Genomic DNA, 20,996 nt, shown 5'->3' with positions numbered 1-20,996 from the left:
GAGAGCACAGTTTTATGGGATTTGTTGGTGTCCCATCATCCTACCTGACCTGCTATTTCTTTAGCAGCTCAATTTTACCTGATGCTGTCTACCATCATTCCAAACCCATCTGTCACTCTGATTGCACACCTTACCTCACTGTCCTGACCTAATCTCATGTTTTTTTCGATCACTCCTAACGTGTTTTTATTATTGCCATTTAAGATGAACATGAGCACTGAAGCTGGGAAATTACATTTACAGACAGTGAACACAATTTTTTGAAATACTTAGCCGTTGCACAAATACCGTCGATGGACTTTGAGGCCAGATCGCTCCCTGAGCAAGTCTATCAGAGCTCCCCTTTACTTGATATGTCATTATTCTGAACCCATCTGTCACTCTGACTGCACGTCACCCCTGTGATGTGATCATTCCTGAGTTTCGAAAAATTACTTTTTAAGTTATGCCAAGCGATGTGATCATTCCTGGGAGTTTTGAAAAATTACTTTTTAAGTTATGCCAAGGTTTAGCTCAAATCCATGGTCTGTAACTCACACTACATCCAAATACACTACAGTGCATCAACAACACAGTGTTGTTTAAAAAACAAAGTTCATGACTAGACATAGATACATAGATAAAGCAGTGAAAAGATACTGTTTGACTTCGTCAACTTTCCCGAAATCCTCCGAGTCTGGATCCTTGCCCTCGGCAGCAGAAACCACTGTGGAGTAGGCCTAAAAAACAAGCACGTGTTTTCATGTCTGAGCTACAAATCAATCACTTGACCTGCTGATAGTCAGGATCAATTCAAGTCTCTTCTGTGTAAAAAAACATTGGAGTTAAGAAAACAAACAAAATTTGTCTTTATCTGTTTTTCACTGGTGATTCTTTTTCCTTTTTTTCTAAGAAACACGATGACAGATCTCACCTCCAGCCAGTCGTACAGGTTGATCAGTCTGCCACATTCCAGGTGCAGCTTGTAGGCGATGCAGATATCTGGAGCTGCATTAGACACTGACCCATCCTCAGCCTTTAGCTTGTCATTCTTGAAAATGAAAAAGAAACAATTCGTTTAAATGGAGAACATCATCAAAAAAAGTCTTTGACACTTGCTGAGCTGGAATTTACCTGAATATAATAATAAGGACTGCTGAGAGCAGCTTGAACAGAGGTTCGAGGTGTAGCGTTGAGGTGGCGCCTCACTGTGGCAGAGGAGCTGTAGTAGCAGACTTCATACAGTGTCTGGGACTCTGGAGGGAAAAGGTGATTCCTGGGAGAGGGAGAGAAGAATGCATTAAGAATGAGCATCACCGCTGATCTCGTAACATTAAACTCAATCGCGGTTTTCTGCAGAATTGAACAGTAGTGTCGGTTACTTGACTAATCCTTCGATGAACTCCAGAGCTTCATTTCGTAGAACTTCAAATGGACTCAGTCTCTTTGATCGCCGAGACTCATTCATCTCAAGGAGTGTCTGAAACAATAATGTATGTTTTATTACTTGATTTCCTGCTCTGGTATATATTTTCAGTTATTATTGTTAATATATATAATATACTGTATATGTATAGATATACACACATGCATATATGTGTATACACATATATACACAGATGTGTATATATGTAAATATATATACATACATATACTGTACATACATATATATATACATACATATACATATATACACGCACACATATATATACATATATACACATACATACACACATATATAACCCCAGTTTGGAAGTTGATTGACGAAATGACATCATAGAAAAGTCTGAGATTTCTCTACATCTCCCTGGGTTAATATGGTCAGGACTATATAGTTTGTAGTTTGTCTTTAGAGGCCCTGTACCCCAGTTACTCCCGCAACCCTTTTGTTTAAACCCTTTGTTGAACAGTGTGGATGAGGCTCTGGGATACAAAGCACAACAAAACACACACTCAACTCAAACTCTTATTGTCCGAGTTGGACCCTCATTCAAACTAGGCTTATTCCAGAATAGAATGGAACTCTGAAAGTGGAGACTCCACTTGTACACAGTAAATACCAAAACATTAAGGATCATCAAAAACTGGTGAATCTTTTGCTCCAATGACGGTCACTGTACCTTCTGCAGCTGAAACAGGTCAGTTTTCTTCTGAAGATTCCTCACTGGAGAGGTGACGATCTCCTCCACGCTGGAGACGGTCTCTGCAGCTGCTGCATTAATACAACAAAAAAGAAAAAAAAAGTACAGAAGACAAACAATTGAGAATCGAGTGTAACTACATTATCAATAGAATATGAACTATTCCCAGATTAACCAGGTTTCCTGCTCACTATCCAACTGCTTGAATTTGTCCAGCAGCTCCTCCAGCTGGACAAAAGCCCTCTTCATCTTCTTGGACTTGACAGCCTGAAGAATCTCCGCACACTTCTGCAGCAGTGAGATCAGCTCGTCTTTCGCCAGCATCCTGACAGGAAACATCACAGTACGTTTAGCTCCGAACAGCTAATATTCAAAGAGTCAACGTGAACTATGTCACCTGGGTCAGATCGTTATCTTGTTGGGTCAGAGGAACAAAAAAAAAAAAACAAAAGGCACATTGGTGTTTACCCTGATAGTGGTAATAACTTTAGACTACCAGGAGGTGGGGAAAAAAAACACAAAACGTCAACATTCCTGTATATTTTAGGAACATCTATGTATGGCATATATTTCTTGTTATTAGATCTTTTAGCTCAGGATTCAGAAATATGTTATCTATTAGTTCCGCTTTCTGACAAATTGAATAATTTAGGAGCTTACTTTAAAAGCTTCAGGGCAGATTGATAATCCTCACTCTCCCACACATTGCTCTCCAGACATATTAAATGAAGCTCTCTGATCTGCAACGCAAACGTCAGTCATTCAGTAAATAATGCAAAATATATATATATATGTACACTTTGTAAAATTAGACAAAAAGCATCAGGTTTCTTGCCTGTTTTCCCAGAGGGTATCGGGGTAATGAGCAGGTCAGAGTGTGGAGGCACCTCAGGACAGGGTAGTAGTTTTTGTGGTATTTGTGAAGTTTCTTAATCAGCTTCAGACACACATCCTGAAAACAGAGACAGTTGTCTTAGGTCCAAGTGTGTCCATTATTGACTGTCACCTCTGGGATAAAAGTAAAAAAAAAAAAAAGAGTAGAACAAACCTTCAAATGACCGTCATCTGAAGACAGACTGACTTGTTCCTGTCGGTCCAGCTCCTCCACATATCTGACGGAAACTCTCCAGTTACACTACATTCAAAGTGTTTTTTATTTGAGAAAATTGTAATTGGGCAGTTGTGCGTGTTGCACCTCTTAAACGACGGCAGCTGCCTGACTCGCTCCAGATCCTGGTGACTGAGCTGCAGCAGGTTCTGCACAGCCTCCTTCTTCTCACAGCACAGAACACTGAGCGGCCGAGAGTGGAAGTGCTCCAGCAGAGCCAACTGTACCCAGTCAGAACAGACACATTGAGGCACAGGAGTGATATGCAGCTTTAGAGCAAAGGTAGAACTGACGGCATATCAAGACCAAGAGGCCGATCTGTACCTGAACACCTTTGATGAAGTTCCTCACTGAGAAGTCGTGGTAGAGGAAGATGCTGATCAGCACCTGCATCACTTTAGCATTGAGTTTAAAAGGGAATTGTGGTGTCAGGATCAACTGAAAATGAAAAAAGAAAACACATCAACAACATACGATGTTGGAAATAATCAGTTTATTAATAAAAGACTATGCCAAGCATAAGAAAAATATCTTAAATAAATTGATTAACATATATTTTAGACCATAAATAGCGATTTTGTTGGTTTTTTTGCTACTTTGGTTTTAATTTTTAACATGTACATTATCAAATAACACCCAATACCATTTAGGGCCACAAGAGGCCACTATTGACATCCGTGAAGGCTGCACCGCAGGAAGTAACACACGACTAAATCATACAGACTTTGATAAAGAACTTGAATGAAATGCAGCCAAAAAGAGGGGGAAAACTGCAAGATTTAAACTGCACATTTTAATATATGCAGCCGAGAACATGGAGCAATGGAGTTATGGCAAAGAAACTAAGGAACGAACTGGAACTGACGCTGATGCGAGTGTGGCGACTACCAAGTAGAAGAACATTTTTTTCTTCTTACTCCGGAGTTGGTCTTATTATTTAGAAGCGAGACCATAGATGAATGAATGTTAGCCTGTTATGTTAATATATTAAACGAATGTTCTAGAAATGAAAAATCAAATTTACAAACGGGCGCGAATTACAATTCTTCTCCTCTTACCGAGGAATTTTTAGACGCACCTTTTCTTTCTTTACACTGCATTAAGTTCTGATGTGTTTGTGTTGTAAACCTACTTTGTCAATGACTGTGGCCAGGTGCTGGGTGCAGGACAGGGACTGGAAGAGCTCGATGCACAGCAGCGAGGACACAGAGTGCGGCAGCATGTGCTGGACGGTGCTGGGAGACGTGGCGATGCCAAAGATGAACATCAGCGGAAGACGTTCAATGTACAGACTGTGGAGAAGAGTTGAACATGGAGATGATTCACCACCAACAAAATGTCCATGTAACAAAACACTGAGGAAAAAAAACTTAGAACAAAACAAACAAAATATTTAGTGTGTATTATATGCCTCTTATATGCCTACCTGCAGATGAGTATAAAGTTTTGTAGAACTTTTGGATTAAAAGCCTCCAGGTCCTTAAAAATGATCACCACAGGAGGCCGTGGCGGTTCATCCTTGGATGGAGAACTGCGCTTTTTCCCAGGAGTACCACTACTGGATTTCTACAACACAACAAACACAGTAAGCGACACTCATTGATGGACATTTGAGTGATGACACTCATACATTCAACAATATAATAATAAAAAAAACATTTGAACACATGTCATGCCCCACAGTCTCACCCTGGTTTTCGTGTTGTACCAATCACAGAGTGTACTGAAGGAGCAGTGTGCACTCCTGTGCAGCTGTGCACTCATCTGCTCAGTCTCCTCCTCGTCGTCGTCCTCCTCATCCACAACTGCACCTGTCAACTTCTCTAGCACCTTCTTCATCAAGTGCTTTAGTGCTGTTGTGAACATAAAATACATCCACGAGTGAAGAAAAAATGACAGTGATAAAAGTGACAATTACACAGTGCAGTAACAGGAACTTACTCGCACACTCGTTGGCCTGTACAGAGGCCACATGAGGAGTGACGGACTGCTGCAGCAGCTCAGACAGACTCTGGAAGGTCATGTCATGATCTGGGACGTTCACACCTGGAGAGGAAAAGAAAGGGATACATTTATGACATCTGTTTTTAGAGCTAAAATTATATAATTTTTTTTAAATAAATGGTAAGTAATGCTCTCTTTACCAAGGACCAGAGCTGCAGTGGGAATCTCACTGGCTCTCATCTTTGATGCCCAGTCACTACTGCGATGAGTGGATGAGCACTTCCTGGCCAAGTCCAGCAAGCTGTCCAAAACGTTTCTGTTAAGTTCATCCTGTAAAGCCTGACACAGGAGGGAAAAAACATGAAAATTTAAATTCTTTCATCTGCGAGGTTATTAACTTAAACATTTGACTTTAAAAGATAAAAAATTAAGTCCAAGAATGTTTTAAATATTTGTGTACTTGATCCAGTTTTTATTTTGTGTTTTGGTCTATTTGTTTATGTTGTTGTAAAAATGATGCTGCGTACAGGCCTGTGTCAAGTTGTGTTAGGTTTAATTATATTTTATCACTATCATTATCACTGTTCTTTAGTTTTGCATTGTTGACTGCATATCAAAATACGATTTCGATCACTCGTGCTCGGCGTGTTAACCATGTTCACCTCTGTTTCCGATTTGATTCTGTCCCACAAATTCTGACAGATTCCGAACCGAACTTTACTATTTTCAGCTCTTCCAGAACAGCCAGTGAAGTAGTCCTCTGTGGACGGACGGGGGGCAACGTTACAGATGCAGACCTAATGATCTCTTGGCAGTCTTTTACTTTTTATCCGAGATAAAATTCATTCTTACCCGCGGTGAGCGACCTTTTCTTCTTAGCGTTCGGCTTAAAAACAAAGCAGCCCTGAAACACAAAGAGTCAAGCAACGGTCGCTAGTTTGGTTTTTATTTCTTTTAATAAACACCACCAAAGGTTCAATAAAAAACATTCTTTTAAAGAGAACGTCTGAAAAGATAGCATACCTTAGACACTGATGTAGTCGACATCTCGGCTTTAGTTACATTAAAAAGTGCAAAGTAATAATATTTATTTGTATTGTGCCGCAGTCTTTACTTTCTAAGATAAATACATCAGTAAATAAAAACACGAATGTTTTGCCGGATGAAGACGCTGCCGTTTCGCGCCAATATGACGTTTACGGAAGTGATGTCGTCTATAAAGCTGTATTTCCGGCGTATTCACGAGCTTCCATTGACTACATTAAAAAAGCATATAAACTGTCTGAAAACAAAAAACGTGAATAATAGTTAACAGCGCTCGAATGTAAATATTTGTATTTAAATATCTTGGTTGGAAATAAATAATACAGAAATCCACAAATTATTGTTTGAGGAAAATTAAACAATGTAACGAATTTATCTTAACGACGTTTGATCTTACTATTTGATATAAACAGTGTTTTTTCGGTGGTTTATTAACCACCGTTGGGTAAAACTCTATGAAAATAATGTAACTAGTTATGATAAACCAACTATTTTTAAACATTTATATAGAATTGTAGATTTTGAACAGCACATTTTCTAGAGTAGAAAAAAAAAACTCATTAGATTTATTCTTAAAATATATATACCCCCACCCAATAAAACTCATTAGATTTATTCTTAAAATATTATCGTTTCGACAGAAATTTATAAGCAATTGGCTTGCCTGTGCCATGGCTTGTACTTCTTTATAGGTTAAAACTACTACTAAAAAGCATGACATACTCAGAAATACAAAAAAATGAAATGTGTGCATTTTAAAACATGCCTTAAAACGCTTTAACTTTGTTCCATTATTTTAAAGTACGTATTTAATCTCTACATACCATGCAGCTAAAAGCTGACAGTGAGACATCAATGTTATGATCAAGATCAACAAAATACCTGTACTCCTATGGGTTACTCACATCAGCCAAATTACTTACCAAGAGGCAGGCGTGAAGACAAGAGTAATAGTGGTAAAACTGCATTTTCTTTGAAAAGTAACATTTTATTGAACACTTTGTGGAAGACATGTAAATATTACAGATAGGTCTACTAGTGTTGAAAAAGGATGAAATAAATACAAACAGAACTTGAATCCCATAGGGATATATAAAAAACATAGTTTTTCTTTAAAAGTCTCCATTTAGCAAAAGAAAAAAAACTTCAGTACTAAGCATAAATACAAACAAGTTTCTAAAATCTATGCCCTAAAGGTTACCTGGTTATAATAACTAACATACATATTTAAAACCATTTGACATATCTTTTTTTTTTTCATCGAGTATAAAATGGGCCAATTCATCACTACTTGTGACCAATATTGTTAAAAGTTGGAAATTTATGTGTTAAAAAGAAACCATTATGCAGCATTACTTCTCAAATCCTGAGTGACATTGAATCAAACACATAACATTTGGGGCTATGATCCACTATAAATCCATCTTTTTATTTTAACTATGGGCTTCATGTCTTGCAGCTGCTTTAGTAACAGATCAGCACCGTCGGAAAAACTTTTATCCATCACTATCTTGACATTACTCACAGATTTGAGATTGAGGGGGTTTCTGAAATGTATGAAGTTTTCATAGTCTCTTATGTCATTGTTTGTTTTACTCCTTAGGGATTTTTGTTTTAGCGTTTGTCTTTTGGCCGGCAGTTCAACACAAGACCTGTCGTTAGATTTTCGTTTGGAAGATTGGGTCGTCTCCGATGTTTCTAAAAACTTAAGAAAAGAGTCCTCAAGCCCTAATGGATTGAAAGACCCCGACACAACCACGTCATCGTGTTGATCTTGAGGTGCAGGGGTACCAGGATTTGAGTTCTCTCTGGAACTGTTAACAGTCAAACGGTTTCTTAGGGTCTGCATCCTCTCAGGACACGCTGGTTTAGGTTGTGTGGGTTTCCTGGGACGGCCTCTTTTCACTCCAACCTCTGTTATTGCGGAAGCTTGGGATTCTGTGCTGTCCTCGTTGGACAGCTTGCTTTCTTCATTGTTTAGTTTTTCTACAAACTCCTCAGATTTCTGCTCAGACGGCACGTCTACCTCCTCCTGTTCCGTTTCCTCTGAGGAGCTAGATGCTCCTTCTGTCTGATTAGCATCCTTGAATCTGGCACGAGAGTACTTTCTACAGAAAATGAACTGACTTCTCTGGTCTTCAATGTATTTCTCGGTAAGGCCATGAGTGACATAATGCTTAAAAATATTTCTTTCAGCCCGCTCAACAGCATCACAGCCTATGATCATACAGGGATACTGCAAGGAGAACTTCTTTGTGCACATTGCTGTTGCTTCCTCGTGGGTTTTTAGTGTTGGTTTTCCAAAACTAGTCCAATGTTCAATAGATTTTCCTTCTTTCTTTTTACAGAATTTCTTTTTCAGTTTGAATTTGTTTTCTACATTCTCTTTTCCATTTGCTTCTGAGAAAAGCCCTGCTGCTTTATTTCGTCTCCCGTCGCTCGCTTTGGGATCATAAACGTAATCATGCTTTTTTAACAGGTGGCGCAAGAGGTTGGACTTTGTAGTGTAAATGCGGTCACAACCGTCATACTCGCATCTGAAAGTCTGATCAACTGAGCCACTTTCAGAAATGGCAATTTCTTTGTGGTAGTTTTTGATGTGCTCAATGTACTTATCAACAGAGTTGAAGGGGAGTGAGCACTCCGGTCGGTCACAGTTGAAAGTCTCTATGTTCATGGTGGCCATCATAGCGGTGGCCTTGTCTCGGGTGAACTTGTGGAGTAAAAGGTAATGCTGCACTAACCGTGTGATTCCCATGAAAATCCTGGAACAGTTTTTGACTTGACATCTGACTTCATTGTCCTTTCCTATGATCTCCTCTGTAGTTTCAACACTAGGCTTTTCAACCTCCGTCTCCGGTTTGGCGACAGGCAGCGACGCCTGGTGCATTGCCTTGTAATGAAGAATCAAATTTTGCTGAATGGTGAACGCAGCAGTGCATCCTTCATGTACACAGCGATACGGTCTGTAAGGGTTGAATGCGTTGTCTGAATCACACATCTTGAGGCTCAGCCTCTTCTGAATTTTCTCCTTCTTCTGGGATTCGTCCTTCGTTGGTGTGCTTTTGGAGCTGCCTGGTTTCTCTGGGGAAGATGCAGTGGAAGGGCTGGATTTTGGCTGTTTAACTTTGCTCAATGCTGCATCTGATTTTCCGCACTGCTCCTTCGCTCTGCCAACTGGACTGTGTTTCTCTTTTAAATTAAATTTATGAGTCCCATCTGGACTCTGGTTAACAACACCCACTGTGGGTTGCTCCGGAGTTTGTTGAGGCACCGGTGCCACTTCACCATATATTTTGTCATTGAAATAGTTCTGAGGAGATGGCAGTCTGGTAACCGTTATCACCTCAGGTGTGAAGCCCTCTTTTACAACTTCTTCAGATGAAATCACTTGGTGAACACCTGTGTTGTTTTTCGTCGTTGCTGTTGCTGTTGTTGTTGTTGTTGTTGTTCCATTTTCTGTCTGCGGCGCAATTGCAATGTCTAGTGGTTCTTGTTTAATAGCGGGCAGTACAGGAGCAGCCTGTGATGGGATGCGACCCTTGCTGTTATCACTGGGCGCTTGGCTCACAACGCCTTCATCTTTGTTGAGTCTAAAAGCGCGTCTGTGACGAGCACTGATCTTTAGGTTCAGTACATCTTCCTTTGACAAGCGATGGACTTTTTCGTAGTGAATCTTCAACCCGGTGGTCCTGGTAAACGTTTTGGGACACATCTGGCAAGGATACGGGGACAGCTTTGAGGGTGTTCTTTTTAATTCCTCAATCATTTCAATGGTGTAATCGTGCATTTTGGTCAAGTGTTTGAATAGCGCCTCCTTTGTCATGAAGGAACAGTCGCAGTCCTCCTGGTCACATTTAAAAGGCTTGGTTATCTTCTCAATGGGCTTGTCATCGTTTTTACTCTCCGTTTTACTTTTTTCTTTATCAGTCGTCTTCATCAGTTTGTCTGAATTTGTAGCTTTTTGCTGCAGTAACAGCGAATTCCGCATTTTCTCCTGGGCGGCCTCAATCAAATCCAACCTCTGGAAGGCATGTGACATTTCCATGAGATGATCTTCTTGATAAGGTCCAGCAAGGTTTGGATTAGCGGCACCCATGGTCTTTTCCTGGTTTTCTTCAACTGTCAGGGAGTTGGAAAAGTCTGTTATGTTTGTACTTTGTGGCTCCTGCTTCAACACCATGGGTGACATCAATGATGTGAAGCTACAAGACTCCTGTGAGAAATCTCCATTTGTCATGTTAAACCCTGTCCCGTTTCCCTCAGGGACATGTGGGTCATTGAGGAAATCGAGAAATGAAGTGGGGAGATCGGCCGTCAGGTCTATTTCATCTAACGGTCTGCACTGCGAACGTTTGGATAGATGACCTCCGAGGGACTTGGTGCTCGTGAACTCTCTAAAGCATCTTCTGCAAATGACCTTTCCATCCTTAATGATGGCAGGCCATTTGGTTCGCTTGCTCAACCTGTTGCGTTTTCCTTTCTGCACTTCCACGTCACTGATCTTTTCATCTGGGGTGTGCGCCTCACACTCAGCATCAGGACTGTCCTCCTCACAGAGGAATTCTGTATGAGTGACAGTCTGTGGGTTTAGCATACCGTCCCCAGAGTTGTCTGTCTGCTCATAACTAGGAGTTGACGCACTGTCAGTTTTAGTGATTTCAGCCGCAGCCTTTACTTCAGCTGGTGGCTCGGGACTAGGACATTTAATTTGAACGTCAACAGACAAGCGTGGAGTGAGACAGGAGTTTTCATTCGCAGCATACGGCGCACTGAAACTTGCATCGGGAAGTCTATCAACTGTCGACAGACCGTTTTGGTTGTCCACTTGTTCTGAAATATTTGGACTGTGTTTCCTCATAGCCATGTCTCCAGCACCATCAGGATTGATGAGTCCATATTGATGTGCTCCGTTATGCATTTGTCCTCCATTATCGAGCATTAGAGAACTGGACAAGTACTGAGACATCAAACTGGAATCAGAAGGAGCCTGTGACATAGTAGGAGCAATGCCAGATACTAGGGACTGATCTCTGTCAGGTGGAATAGATGCTGTGGACTGATAAGGCTCTGCCTGCCACTGAGGATAGCTGCGGGCAGAGTAGTCGTTCATATTATAGGTGTCTGGATAGCAGTTATTCATAGGAGGTGAAGTCCATGGCTGGGACATGTCTGGTTGCATCATTCCACTGGGATTATGAGCGTTACCCCATGAAGGGTAGACCGAGGGGTTCACCATTGGAGTAATGGGCACAGGCTCCATTGATGCAGGATAACACTGGGAGGGTGAGCCAGAACACCCCACCGGGTATTCCATCTGCTGCACCTTCGGTTTGTTGCATGGCACACCTGGCTGATTTGACGGCCTGTTTCCTTGGTGCTGCGGTTGAGTCAGTGAGGTGGGTCCAACCTGCGACTTTTTTGTAGTGATTCTGGCCACTTTGTTGTATTTTTTTGCCAATTTCCAATCTTCGTAAATTTCAGGGTGTTGTTTCTTCACGTGCCTTGAAAGACTCTTGTTTGTACTGTAAGCCCTTGTGCAGTCTTTAAAAGGGCAGCAGTGCAGGTTCTCGTCACTGCTGGCCGTAGCAGCTGGCATGCTGGGTGGATAACCTTGGAGTGAGGCGGAGATTTCCGTCTTGATTTGACCTGGAGAAATCAACTGCGGTGTCATGTTTGGAAATTCGTTGATTTGTACATTGTTATGCACCTCCCCATGCTGGTTTACCACAGGGTTTGTTGCGATTGTGACAGGATACTGAGACGGAACCTCGCTTGGTCGAGCTACAGGTGGCTGCACCTGCGGAGCCTCTGGGGCTTCTTTCAAATCAGCAGGAGCCGTATAGGAACTTGTGAGTGGAGTGTAGCATTTCTCGGCTTCTTTGACTTCACCCTCTGCTGCTGGATTGAGCATGCTTTCAACAGAGTGTTTCACTCTCACAGAGACAGGGTCATTTGCGTCCTCTGGCGTCCTGCATGGCGATGAGTCCGCATTTGGTGCATAAGCCTCAGTTCGGATCATTTCAATTGTAACAACATGAGGATGTGCATCTCCTTTGTTAGGCGTGCTCTCCGTGGCTCCGACAGATGGAGTGACAGGAAGGATTTGATCCGTGACAGGCGTGTTGTTTACAGTGTTATTCGCACAGTGAACCGCTTGATGAGATAAGAACTGGGACTGCGAGTAGAATATTTTACCACAGTTTTCCATTTGACAGGTGTAGGTGAGGTAATGCTGGGCCTCGTGATCGTACAACAAGTAGGCCTCACTGAACACTTGGCCACAGTTGGGGAACATGCACTGAGCTTTGAATTCTGGATGTGTTTTTCTGTGCATGAGGAGCTCAGAGTTGGAGTTGAAGTTGGCCTTACAATCCAGCTGTATGCAGATGTAGGGTTTAGTGCCACAGTGCATCTGCAAATGGTCATTAAGATGTCTGACGTTTACAAACTGTCGTCTGCAGTACTGACACACGACTTTCTGTTTTTGTATCTCTAAAAACCTCGTGGCCTCCTCGTCGTCCTTGTGAGATCTGACGTGAGCCATGAGGTTACGGAAAAACTTGAAGGCCTTGGAACAATTTTTAACAGGACAGAAACAGTCAGGGCTAATCTGTGGGTCAGATGTATTTTGCTCTAATTTAACAGGCGGGGCCACTTGTTCCCCGACATTAGCATTAACAGGACTGATGTCAGCCTTGACGGTCACCTTTGAATTTTTCGCAGGGCTTCTAGGCGACTGAGGGGGTTTGGTTACCTTCCTTGCAGCTTTCATTGCAGCCAATCTCTCTTTGCACGACTGCTTCACGTGTGATGCTACATGTGGCTCTAAAACCTCCCTACTTTCAAAACTGTCAGCACAAATTGGGCAAAGGTACATTCCATCTTTGAAATGCTTCTGAGCATGCCGGACAATTCTGTGGCCCAGAAACTCCTTGTCGCACAAAACACAATACTGCATGTAGGCTCGCCAGTTTCTGAAACGAGCAGACACAAAGCCCTGCTCCCGTAGTTTTTTAGCTTCTCTGTTTTTTTCTTTTTCATCTGTGATCTCATTGAGTTCATTTGTAGTGCTCAAAAGAAAGTCCTCCAGCTCAGCGTATTCTGGGAGCTTGCCGAGTGCACTCTCCATCTCCTGTTCATCGGTGTCATTGAGCGTGTCAATAGACGACACGATAGCTGCCTCGTCGCCCATTAGGGCCAAGCAGTTGCGTTTTAACGTTTTCCAGTCCCAGAACTCTGGATCGAAAGGCCACTGTGTCTTCAAGGCCAACAGTAACTCGCAGCGTAAAGAGTTCGGTACCCGTAGACTCCCGTCCTCCTCGGGTTTTTGGTCAGGTTCGTTGTACAGCGACTCCACAGCATAATAGGAGTCAACGGTAGGCTGCACGAGGAACTCTGTCAGCTGGCATGCACGTTTAACCTCCAGGTCAGTTGGCAGGAGGCAGGAAATGGTCTTGCAGATGGTAGATTTGCTTTCCTTGTGGTCAGCAGAGGTCATTTTAAGAGCTTGAATGCACATTTCCACACAAACCGGAAGCCCCACTTCTCCAACCTGTTGACAAAAGGATACACATAAACTTAAGTGTGGATTTAATTTACTTCTGATGTTTAGAACTTGGGAGATGTTGATTTAAAAAAAAGAAGTCCTAAATGCTACCAGAGAGGAGAATGTAGTTTTCATACCTCATTTTGAATTACTTTGATGAGAAACAGAATGTGACAGACATTTCTGCACAGAAGAGCCATCTCTTTGCTGTGCCCAAGAAACGTCTCAGCAGACGATTCTAAACGCATGAGTAGCTTACTCCAGAAAAGGGTGAGTTCCCTAAAAAAAAGAAAACATTTCATTAATAACTGCTACTTTTTCAACCCAGAATGCTCTCAAAACCGCTAAATATTAACTTGAAGGATAATAATTGATTTCAACATTTCCTTTTTTAAATGTTAACCCAGGTAATAAAGTTAGTTACGTCAGAGTTCGTAAGATTATTTTTGTGAAATAAGAAAACAAAAATCATATTTCTGACTCAAACATTTCTGACTCACCAGGCACAGTAAACATCTCCTTGAAGGAGCTGTCGCTTCAAAAAGGCAGAGCATAAGCAGAGCGCTCCTTTCTCGTCTGCCTCCGACTCCAAGTTACAGATCATTTCAAGAGCATCTTTACAGTCGATCGAGGCAATCTGATAAGCAGGAAATCATATTATGTCAGCAACAGCCAAAACACACGAAACCAAAGGGAAAAAAAACAAATAAAGCCACGTTTCACCTCTTCCATTAGCTGCTCTTGGTTTTTTGTCATGCAGATGCACAGTAAATAGGTTTGTTTGAAGTTCCCTTTTCCTTCATATCCCGGATATTCTGAGCACATCTTTGCAAGGACCGCAGCTTTGTCCACACTCTCCACCTTGATCAGATGTTTAATGCGCATGTTGAGCAGCGCCGGTCCTTCCAACTCAAGATACTCATGAACTGAAAAAACAACAAAAAATAAGAGACAAAAATAACAGACAATTGTGAAACAACTTTATTTAGTAAACGATTAAAGCAGCACATGTTCCGAGAACTAACCTTGCTCTGTTTGAGGAATTTGATTGGACAATATGCTGCTTAATGTGGTGTTGGACCAGACTCCGTCCTGCTGTGCCAGAGCTGCGAGCAGACAAAGCTGTGTGCTCCCACTTTCTTGCAAAAGGCCGTGTGCCAACTGCAACAGAAGACAAATATTTGTGTGACAATGAGATTAACTAAAACACCAGTGAGTCACACTTGGAATCTCACACACTGGAGAGTGTGAAATAACGGTTACAGCGAGGCCACTGAACCTATGGCCATTAACATCTCCACCAATCTGTTTTATCAGTGTAATGCTGCAATAAACCACATTCACTCCACAAATACCATTTGCAGAGACGTTGGCACGCCTCCTTCAAACACACTTCTACACTTTAGTTTGGTTTTATTAAAAGAGAAGTTTATGAAAAACAACAACTTGTTTGATGAGTTTTCTGTAGTAAAGCTCATCTGAGGTGGAACAACAGACGATGGAAATATGTTTTTGTAGTCAGATAAGTTCTGCTCGTAAAAAAAAAAAAAACACTGAAAAAGATGACCAAATTTAGACAAACATACATGTCATCAGCAAGGGTGTCATATAGCACTATTAATGCAGAGGCTTCTCGTTCCATAGTGCAGAAGTTATCAAGCCTGCCCTACACAGCCACCTTACACGCAAAAGGGTCCTGGGTTGAAGCCCCAGAGGAACCACATATCCCTAACGGCGCCTCCTGTGGCATTGTAGGATGAACAAGGGACTTCAATTGTTATTATTATTATTACATTGGTATTTTATAGACTTATGGATTCCTTTCTGAGGAAACTTCCAAGTGTGTGAGTGCTGCACAGAAACCTAAGTCGCTTAAACAGCAACGCCAGATAAAGATCCTGCAGCACTTGGGATATTCTGTCCCCGAAAAAAAGAGTTGTGACCTAGTCATAAACGTGTCCATGTCCAAACTTTTTTAGCCTTTTTCCTGAAACCGGGGATGATCTTGAAATATTTTCATTAAGTATAGGCTTCAAAAAAGTTTACCAACAGCCCTCGGGGATACTGACCTTCATGGAGGACTGGAACTCCTCCCATAAGGCACCAGGAACGTGGTGGGGCAGTAAGAGCAGCAGCTCTGCACAGCTCCTGTTAAAGCAACCCAGTCATTTATTAAAAGGAAAAATATGGGTCAAGGATGTGCACATACTGAGGCTAAATAATAAATGTTCACAAAAATGGCACTGTGAAGTCAGGCTGTGTGCATTCAAATAACAACAGGAGGAATAAATCATTAACAACAACCTACAGTGTAACTCATCCAAAGTATGTCTCTGCTCCACATGTGGTATTCTACATTTAATTCCATAATACAGCCTCAAAGTCTTGGCCAGGCACACAGAGTGTTCGGAAAATATTTGATTTTCTTTTTTCATGTCCAAATGCCAGTTGGAATTCAGCCATGTATGTTTTATCCTTAAAGTTCCAGAGGGTTCAGTTTAGTGTAGAAACATACAGCGTCTCATTGTGAGGAAGCCTTTCCTTCTCATATTAAAAAAATTAAAACTGAGGAGCTGCACCTAAAATTAGGTTTTGTCTAAAGTAAAATTGCTCTGAAGAAATGGCTTTTTGACATTTTTAATTCTTCATTTATCAGAATGTAACAACATTTTGTGCAACAAAGGTAAAACACATTACAGAAAATCTTAAAAAACTGATGGACAATGCTTCATGCTAAAGCGGAGAATCTTGCACTCACAGTGCTAACTTTTCAAGTAGGAGTGGCACGTTTTCACATTCGGGGGAGAGACAGGAGGCGGCCTTCGCAAAGTTGAGGATGGCCACGGTGTAGACCTCCAGCAACGGCAGCGGGTCTTCGTCGGTCTTCCAACGGCCCGCATGTTCAACGAGGACCTGGAGGAACAAAAAAGTAACATTATGACAAAAATAAACAACAACAGCACCCCCTAATGTATAAAAACAAAATGCACCACAAAAACAGAACCATAGTTTTTAAAGACTTTTTAGAACGTGTCTTAAATCAAGGGAGCCAAGATCCTTATGATTGAATAAAATTCCATTCCATTTTCTACTCTTTCCAGTCTTGGTTATTATAAGTAATTAATTTTAATTTTAATTAATTAATTTTATCAAACTGCGAGGTGGACGTTTTTAATCCATACAAATGTCTTTCTATTTATTTTATCTAATAAATCAGCCCAAAAACATAAGAATTTATCACCAAAGTTATAACTGGTCCCTGGTTGTGTTTTACTTTTCGTTATTTCATAGACCATCGTTATAATCTATCAACAATATAAACCAACAAATGTTTCCCTGTAGATGAAGTGTTAAAAAAAGTATCTGAGTGTATAAAATGAATAAGTGCAGTAGTGATAACATGTACAGATTTACACCTCTGGCTGTTACAATAAAAAAAATATGCAGGTTTCAAATTCCTGACAGCTAAGAGTGCCAGGAAAGTGGTATTAACTCAAATCTAACTGTACATGTACTGACAGAATGTGGGGTACGGCAACTACTTCAATCTTTTTTTAAATTTCAGATTAATTAATTAATTTTCAGTCATTTTCTCTACAAAATGTGGCAAACTAAAAAAACAACAACTTGGAAACAGGATGAAGATGCTGATGATTGAAACTAAAAAAACATGGAACATGGAAACAGGATGAAGATGCTGATGATTTATTTTCATTTTTCAGTTACTAAAACACACTTTAAATTTGGCTTATTATTTATGAATAACTGCTGAATAATTTAGTAGTGGATTAGTCATTAATGAGTCGACTCAGTGTTGAGGCCTGACAACCTAAAGGAGTAATTCATATATCTGTGTTAATCTGACTTTTACCATTAAAACTATGCAGGATTTAGGATCGTTAAGTCACACTCTTTAAAGCAACAGTGTGTGAAAGCAAAGCGTCTGCATTCAGGGTTGGGGCCAATGCTGCAACAAGCAGTAATTCCCTTTAATTAAAATACTACACACTACAAATACTATTACATGGCAGCAGGTCTGGAACGGGTAACTTGTGAAGATATCCAAAAAAAAAACATTATTGACAAACTTGATTGTTGTATCTTGAAACTCAGTATTACTACTGATGGAAATGTCTGTCTATCAGTCAACGACTACTCTGTTACCCTTCTGTCAACAAGTGTTTGTGGTACTTAACCTTAAGTTTTATCTTTTTAAGATAAAGCCGATGGTCACTGGAATGTGGAGAAAACCCAAACGTAAACAGCTAAAGGTAAGATAAAAATGCTTATTAACAGTTCATTTTGTTTACAGACCCAATGGTCAATGGAACAGTCAGAGGAAATGAAAACCAGATTGAAGGATTGTAAAAATCATTACTGTCATGTTAAGCAGCAAATTTACATCTTGTTCTTTAACCTTTACCAAAATACTGTAATTTAAAAGCATTTACATTCAGTCAAGGTGAAAGTTATTGACTTGAATGCAGAAAACCTACAGTTCACAGAAATTCTCTGCTATGATCTAAAAACCAGGGTTTATGCCATCATTAAGGAGGTATACCAAAACATATTCACATTAAAAAAATTATCTTATATTATTGAGACAAAGTATTTATTACAAACAATGTCAAAAAACAACAACCAGGAGATTAAGTTTTTTCTTAATTCCTTTCATCCCCCCAATCTTTTTTTCCATTAGTCAGCAACAGCAGGACCTGAAGTGTATGCATCAAAATCCATTCCATTTCTCCACAGACACTGGAACTGATTTCACTTAAATATTTCTCTTTTTCTGCAACTCCTGTTCTCTTTTAAGAGACCCGACACCCACAGGCGCACATATGCAACTTCCAGCTCAATGCCTCTGCTGCTCCAGCGCTCTTCCCACTTATCTCCTCAAATAACTTTACAAACTGAGTAAATTCCTGAGTGTCTGCTCACGTGGAGCAACAACACAAACTTTTATCGTCTCTGACGAAAGGGATCTGGGCCCCAGCGCTGGATTTTACGTGGTCAGGACAAATTAATGAAGAGGCTGGATGCGAAATGGAGTCAGTGACCACTGCCTCACTTTCCCTTTTAAATCACTGCTTCGGTCAGCGACAGGACCATCACTTAAAAACTCCCACACTGACGCCAAGTCAATATCTTTCTTCGCAATTCTGGTGCAACCTGGCTAAAATCAACACCCCCTCCTCTCTCTCTCTCTCCCATACATGTGAGTGTGTGTTGGGTAGCCAGATTAATTAGAGCAAAGGCCCGGGCTAGCACCACATCATTGATCTTTCGGTACAATAAAGGCAGCTTTACCAAACTGGACAATTTCTACAAGAAACTAAAACCTCGCGAGCGCCAACACGTTGCGTTACAACGTTGAAATAACACCCCCTGCAGTTGGGGGAGCCGTGTATTAACGTGCATATTATTGCAATCGTTCACTTAAAAACCTCGCCAACGAAGCTACCCATTTTTTTTGCACAGCATGACCACTGCACAGGACAGAGGGACCCTGCATACCAGCTAGCTACATTCAAATAGTCTCAGCTATATGGCCTGGAAAATACGAGAAATTCGTGCATAGTGTGCGTGCGTTTTCATTTAAATGTAAGTGTAAACGACAGGGGATAAACATTGTCATGGACGGAGAATATAACAAGAGAAGTTTCTCGACATAGCAGGCAGCTAGCTTAGCTCGGCTGCTAGCTCCGCTGCTACATTGTTGTAGCGAACGTAGACGCGCATCCTCGGCCAGAAACCAGAGCGGCTGCAGGCTGCTGCTGCTGCTGCCCGGGGATGAGCGGCAGCAGAGCCGGGGCTCACCTGGCAAAACTCCTGGCAGAAATGCAGCGAGGCTTCCAGCGCGGACTGCGAGCTCTCCTTCAAGGCTGCGGTCAGAGCCTGGAAGCGCTCCCGTAGCTCCTCGATGGCTTTCCGTGTGTCATATTCCCTCTCTGTCTCCCCCTCCGCCATCTTCACAACAATCACGACCGCGTACGCACAGATGTTACGCTGCCAGGGTCGGACACGCACGCGCACGCAGGGCTGGGAAGAAGAGGGAGGGAGAGAGGAAACGAGAGGGGCACAAGATACACATACTGACCACTTTATTCGGTACAAGCGGTCAGCAGCGTTTTCGAGTATTTACAACAAAAACAGAGTTTTTTCAGTATTATTATTATTACGATTAGTAGTAGTATTATTAGGGTCCCATTTATTTTAAGAATTAAGGTTAGAATCAAAAGTTTTTACAACTCAGAATACGATTAGAATTTCCATAGCCATTTTTTAGCTCAACTTTATGTTGCAAAACACGAGCGGAGTCATTGGTAACTCCCACCCCCCGTTTATATCTCTATACCTGTGCTTCTTAAGAACTTCACAGACTACGTCAATACTTTACCACCGACAGAGCTGACCCTTCTGCAGTGGCCACGGTGTTGGGTTACATTCATCAGGCCTGTTCAGTGTTCACTGATGCTTCAGCGCAGCAGATGTTCAGGAGCAGAAGTCAGTCAGCTGGAAAACTCTGCCTTAAAGCCATTATCTAACAAAGAACGTTCATCTGTAAATGCTGGGAGTTGTTTATCAACCAGAGTGTTTCTAAAATGCTGGGGATGTATTATAGAATTACATTTACATTATTGGTGTTTTGACCTGAAAGAGAACGTTGAGAACTGAAAGAGAACTGTATGACTCCATTCATACAGTTCGACACTTTGTATTTACTACAATGGCTTTTATCCCTAGTATTAAAGTTCATCTCCATTCAACTTTGTGCCTGTCATTTTTTGAAAATCTATTCGTAATTGATTTTCATTGTCCTCATTCAAACAGAGTATTTCACAAATGTTCTATTGAGCACTAATACAAAAGTTAGCTCACGATGTGAATTGTTTTTTCAAGGTTATCTTTTAAAGACTAGGAACATTGTGGACCATTTAAACAACTTGACAAGAACACGTTTCTGATTGTTTTACAACCATTTATGACACACCTAATGGTATTCTACATTATAGTCCCTTGACTTTTATTAGTAGATTTGTAAATGTTTTTTAATTATTTTAGGTAACATATCTTGTATTAAGACCTTTATTCTCTACTATGCATTTCCATATAAACAACCCTCTGTAGATAGGATCCACTGAAATTTATTAAAAACACTTAAAAATTTTGAATATTTCCACTTTAGGCTAAATAGGAAAAAATAATTACATTGAAATTCAGTTGTCTT

The 20,996-nt window shown here is 41.0% G+C and overlaps 2 protein-coding genes across 3 annotated transcripts in view; both read right to left on the bottom strand.

The window, feature by feature from the left end:
- orc3 (origin recognition complex, subunit 3) overlaps positions 1–6,385 on the bottom strand; it is a 6,684-nt gene extending 299 nt beyond the window's left edge. Inside the window, exons 1-19 of one of the 2 annotated variants that reach the window (XM_017035230.2) lie at positions 6,196–6,385; positions 6,025–6,076; positions 5,835–5,932; positions 5,373–5,511; positions 5,170–5,274; positions 4,918–5,081; positions 4,655–4,794; positions 4,361–4,520; positions 3,553–3,666; positions 3,316–3,449; positions 3,169–3,232; positions 2,956–3,072; positions 2,781–2,860; positions 2,312–2,445; positions 2,100–2,188; positions 1,362–1,459; positions 1,114–1,255; positions 914–1,030; positions 640–719 (exon numbers count right to left, since the gene is read on the bottom strand). In XM_017035230.2, coding sequence (XP_016890719.1) covers positions 640–719; positions 914–1,030; positions 1,114–1,255; positions 1,362–1,459; positions 2,100–2,188; positions 2,312–2,445; positions 2,781–2,860; positions 2,956–3,072; positions 3,169–3,232; positions 3,316–3,449; positions 3,553–3,666; positions 4,361–4,520; positions 4,655–4,794; positions 4,918–5,081; positions 5,170–5,274; positions 5,373–5,511; positions 5,835–5,932; positions 6,025–6,076; positions 6,196–6,219 — 2,051 coding nt within the window. In that variant the 5' untranslated portion in view covers positions 6,220–6,385. Of the gene's footprint in view, positions 1–639; positions 720–913; positions 1,031–1,113; positions 1,256–1,361; positions 1,460–2,099; positions 2,192–2,311; positions 2,446–2,780; positions 2,861–2,955; positions 3,073–3,168; positions 3,233–3,315; positions 3,450–3,552; positions 3,667–4,360; positions 4,521–4,654; positions 4,795–4,917; positions 5,082–5,169; positions 5,275–5,372; positions 5,512–5,834; positions 5,933–6,024; positions 6,077–6,195 lie in introns of both variants that reach the window. The other variant, XM_008309087.2, reaches the window with a different exon arrangement.
- Positions 6,386–7,183: 798 nt separating this feature from the next.
- Positions 7,184–20,328, bottom strand: znf292a (zinc finger protein 292a). The gene is made up of 8 exons (XM_008309097.3): positions 19,586–20,328; positions 16,524–16,678; positions 15,835–15,913; positions 14,791–14,926; positions 14,489–14,691; positions 14,266–14,402; positions 13,903–14,044; positions 7,184–13,771 (listed from the first exon to the last, which is right to left on the bottom strand). The coding sequence occupies exons 1-8, from the start codon at positions 19,733–19,735 to the stop codon at positions 7,619–7,621; spliced, it is 7,155 nt and encodes a 2,384-aa protein (XP_008307319.1). The 5' UTR covers positions 19,736–20,328; the 3' UTR covers positions 7,184–7,618.
- Between the last annotated feature and the right edge of the window lie 668 nt (positions 20,329–20,996).

The sequence above is a fragment of the Cynoglossus semilaevis genome, chromosome 1, assembly GCF_000523025.1.
Source record: "Cynoglossus semilaevis isolate Cse_v1.0 chromosome 1, Cse_v1.0, whole genome shotgun sequence".
Classification (NCBI taxonomy): domain Eukaryota; kingdom Metazoa; phylum Chordata; class Actinopteri; order Pleuronectiformes; family Cynoglossidae; genus Cynoglossus; species Cynoglossus semilaevis.
The sequence above is the reverse complement of the archived record's forward strand: the minus strand, read 5'-3'. Positions and strand labels throughout refer to the sequence as shown.

What these genes read in the sequence shown, in the direction of transcription:
- znf292a (XM_008309097.3), bottom strand. Translation starts at nt 19,735, where the DNA reads ATGGCGGAGGGGGAGACAGAGAGGGAATATGACACACGGAAAGCCATC. An exon ending in AGTTCCAGTCCTCCATGAAG is followed by an intron (nt 14,927 to 15,834) that starts GTCAGTATCCCC and finishes CTTCTGTTGCAG; the next exon opens with TTGGCACACGGCCTTTTGCA. An exon ending in AAGAGCAGCTAATGGAAGAG is followed by an intron (nt 14,403 to 14,488) that starts GTGAAACGTGGC and finishes CCTGCTTATCAG; the next exon opens with ATTGCCTCGATCGACTGTAA.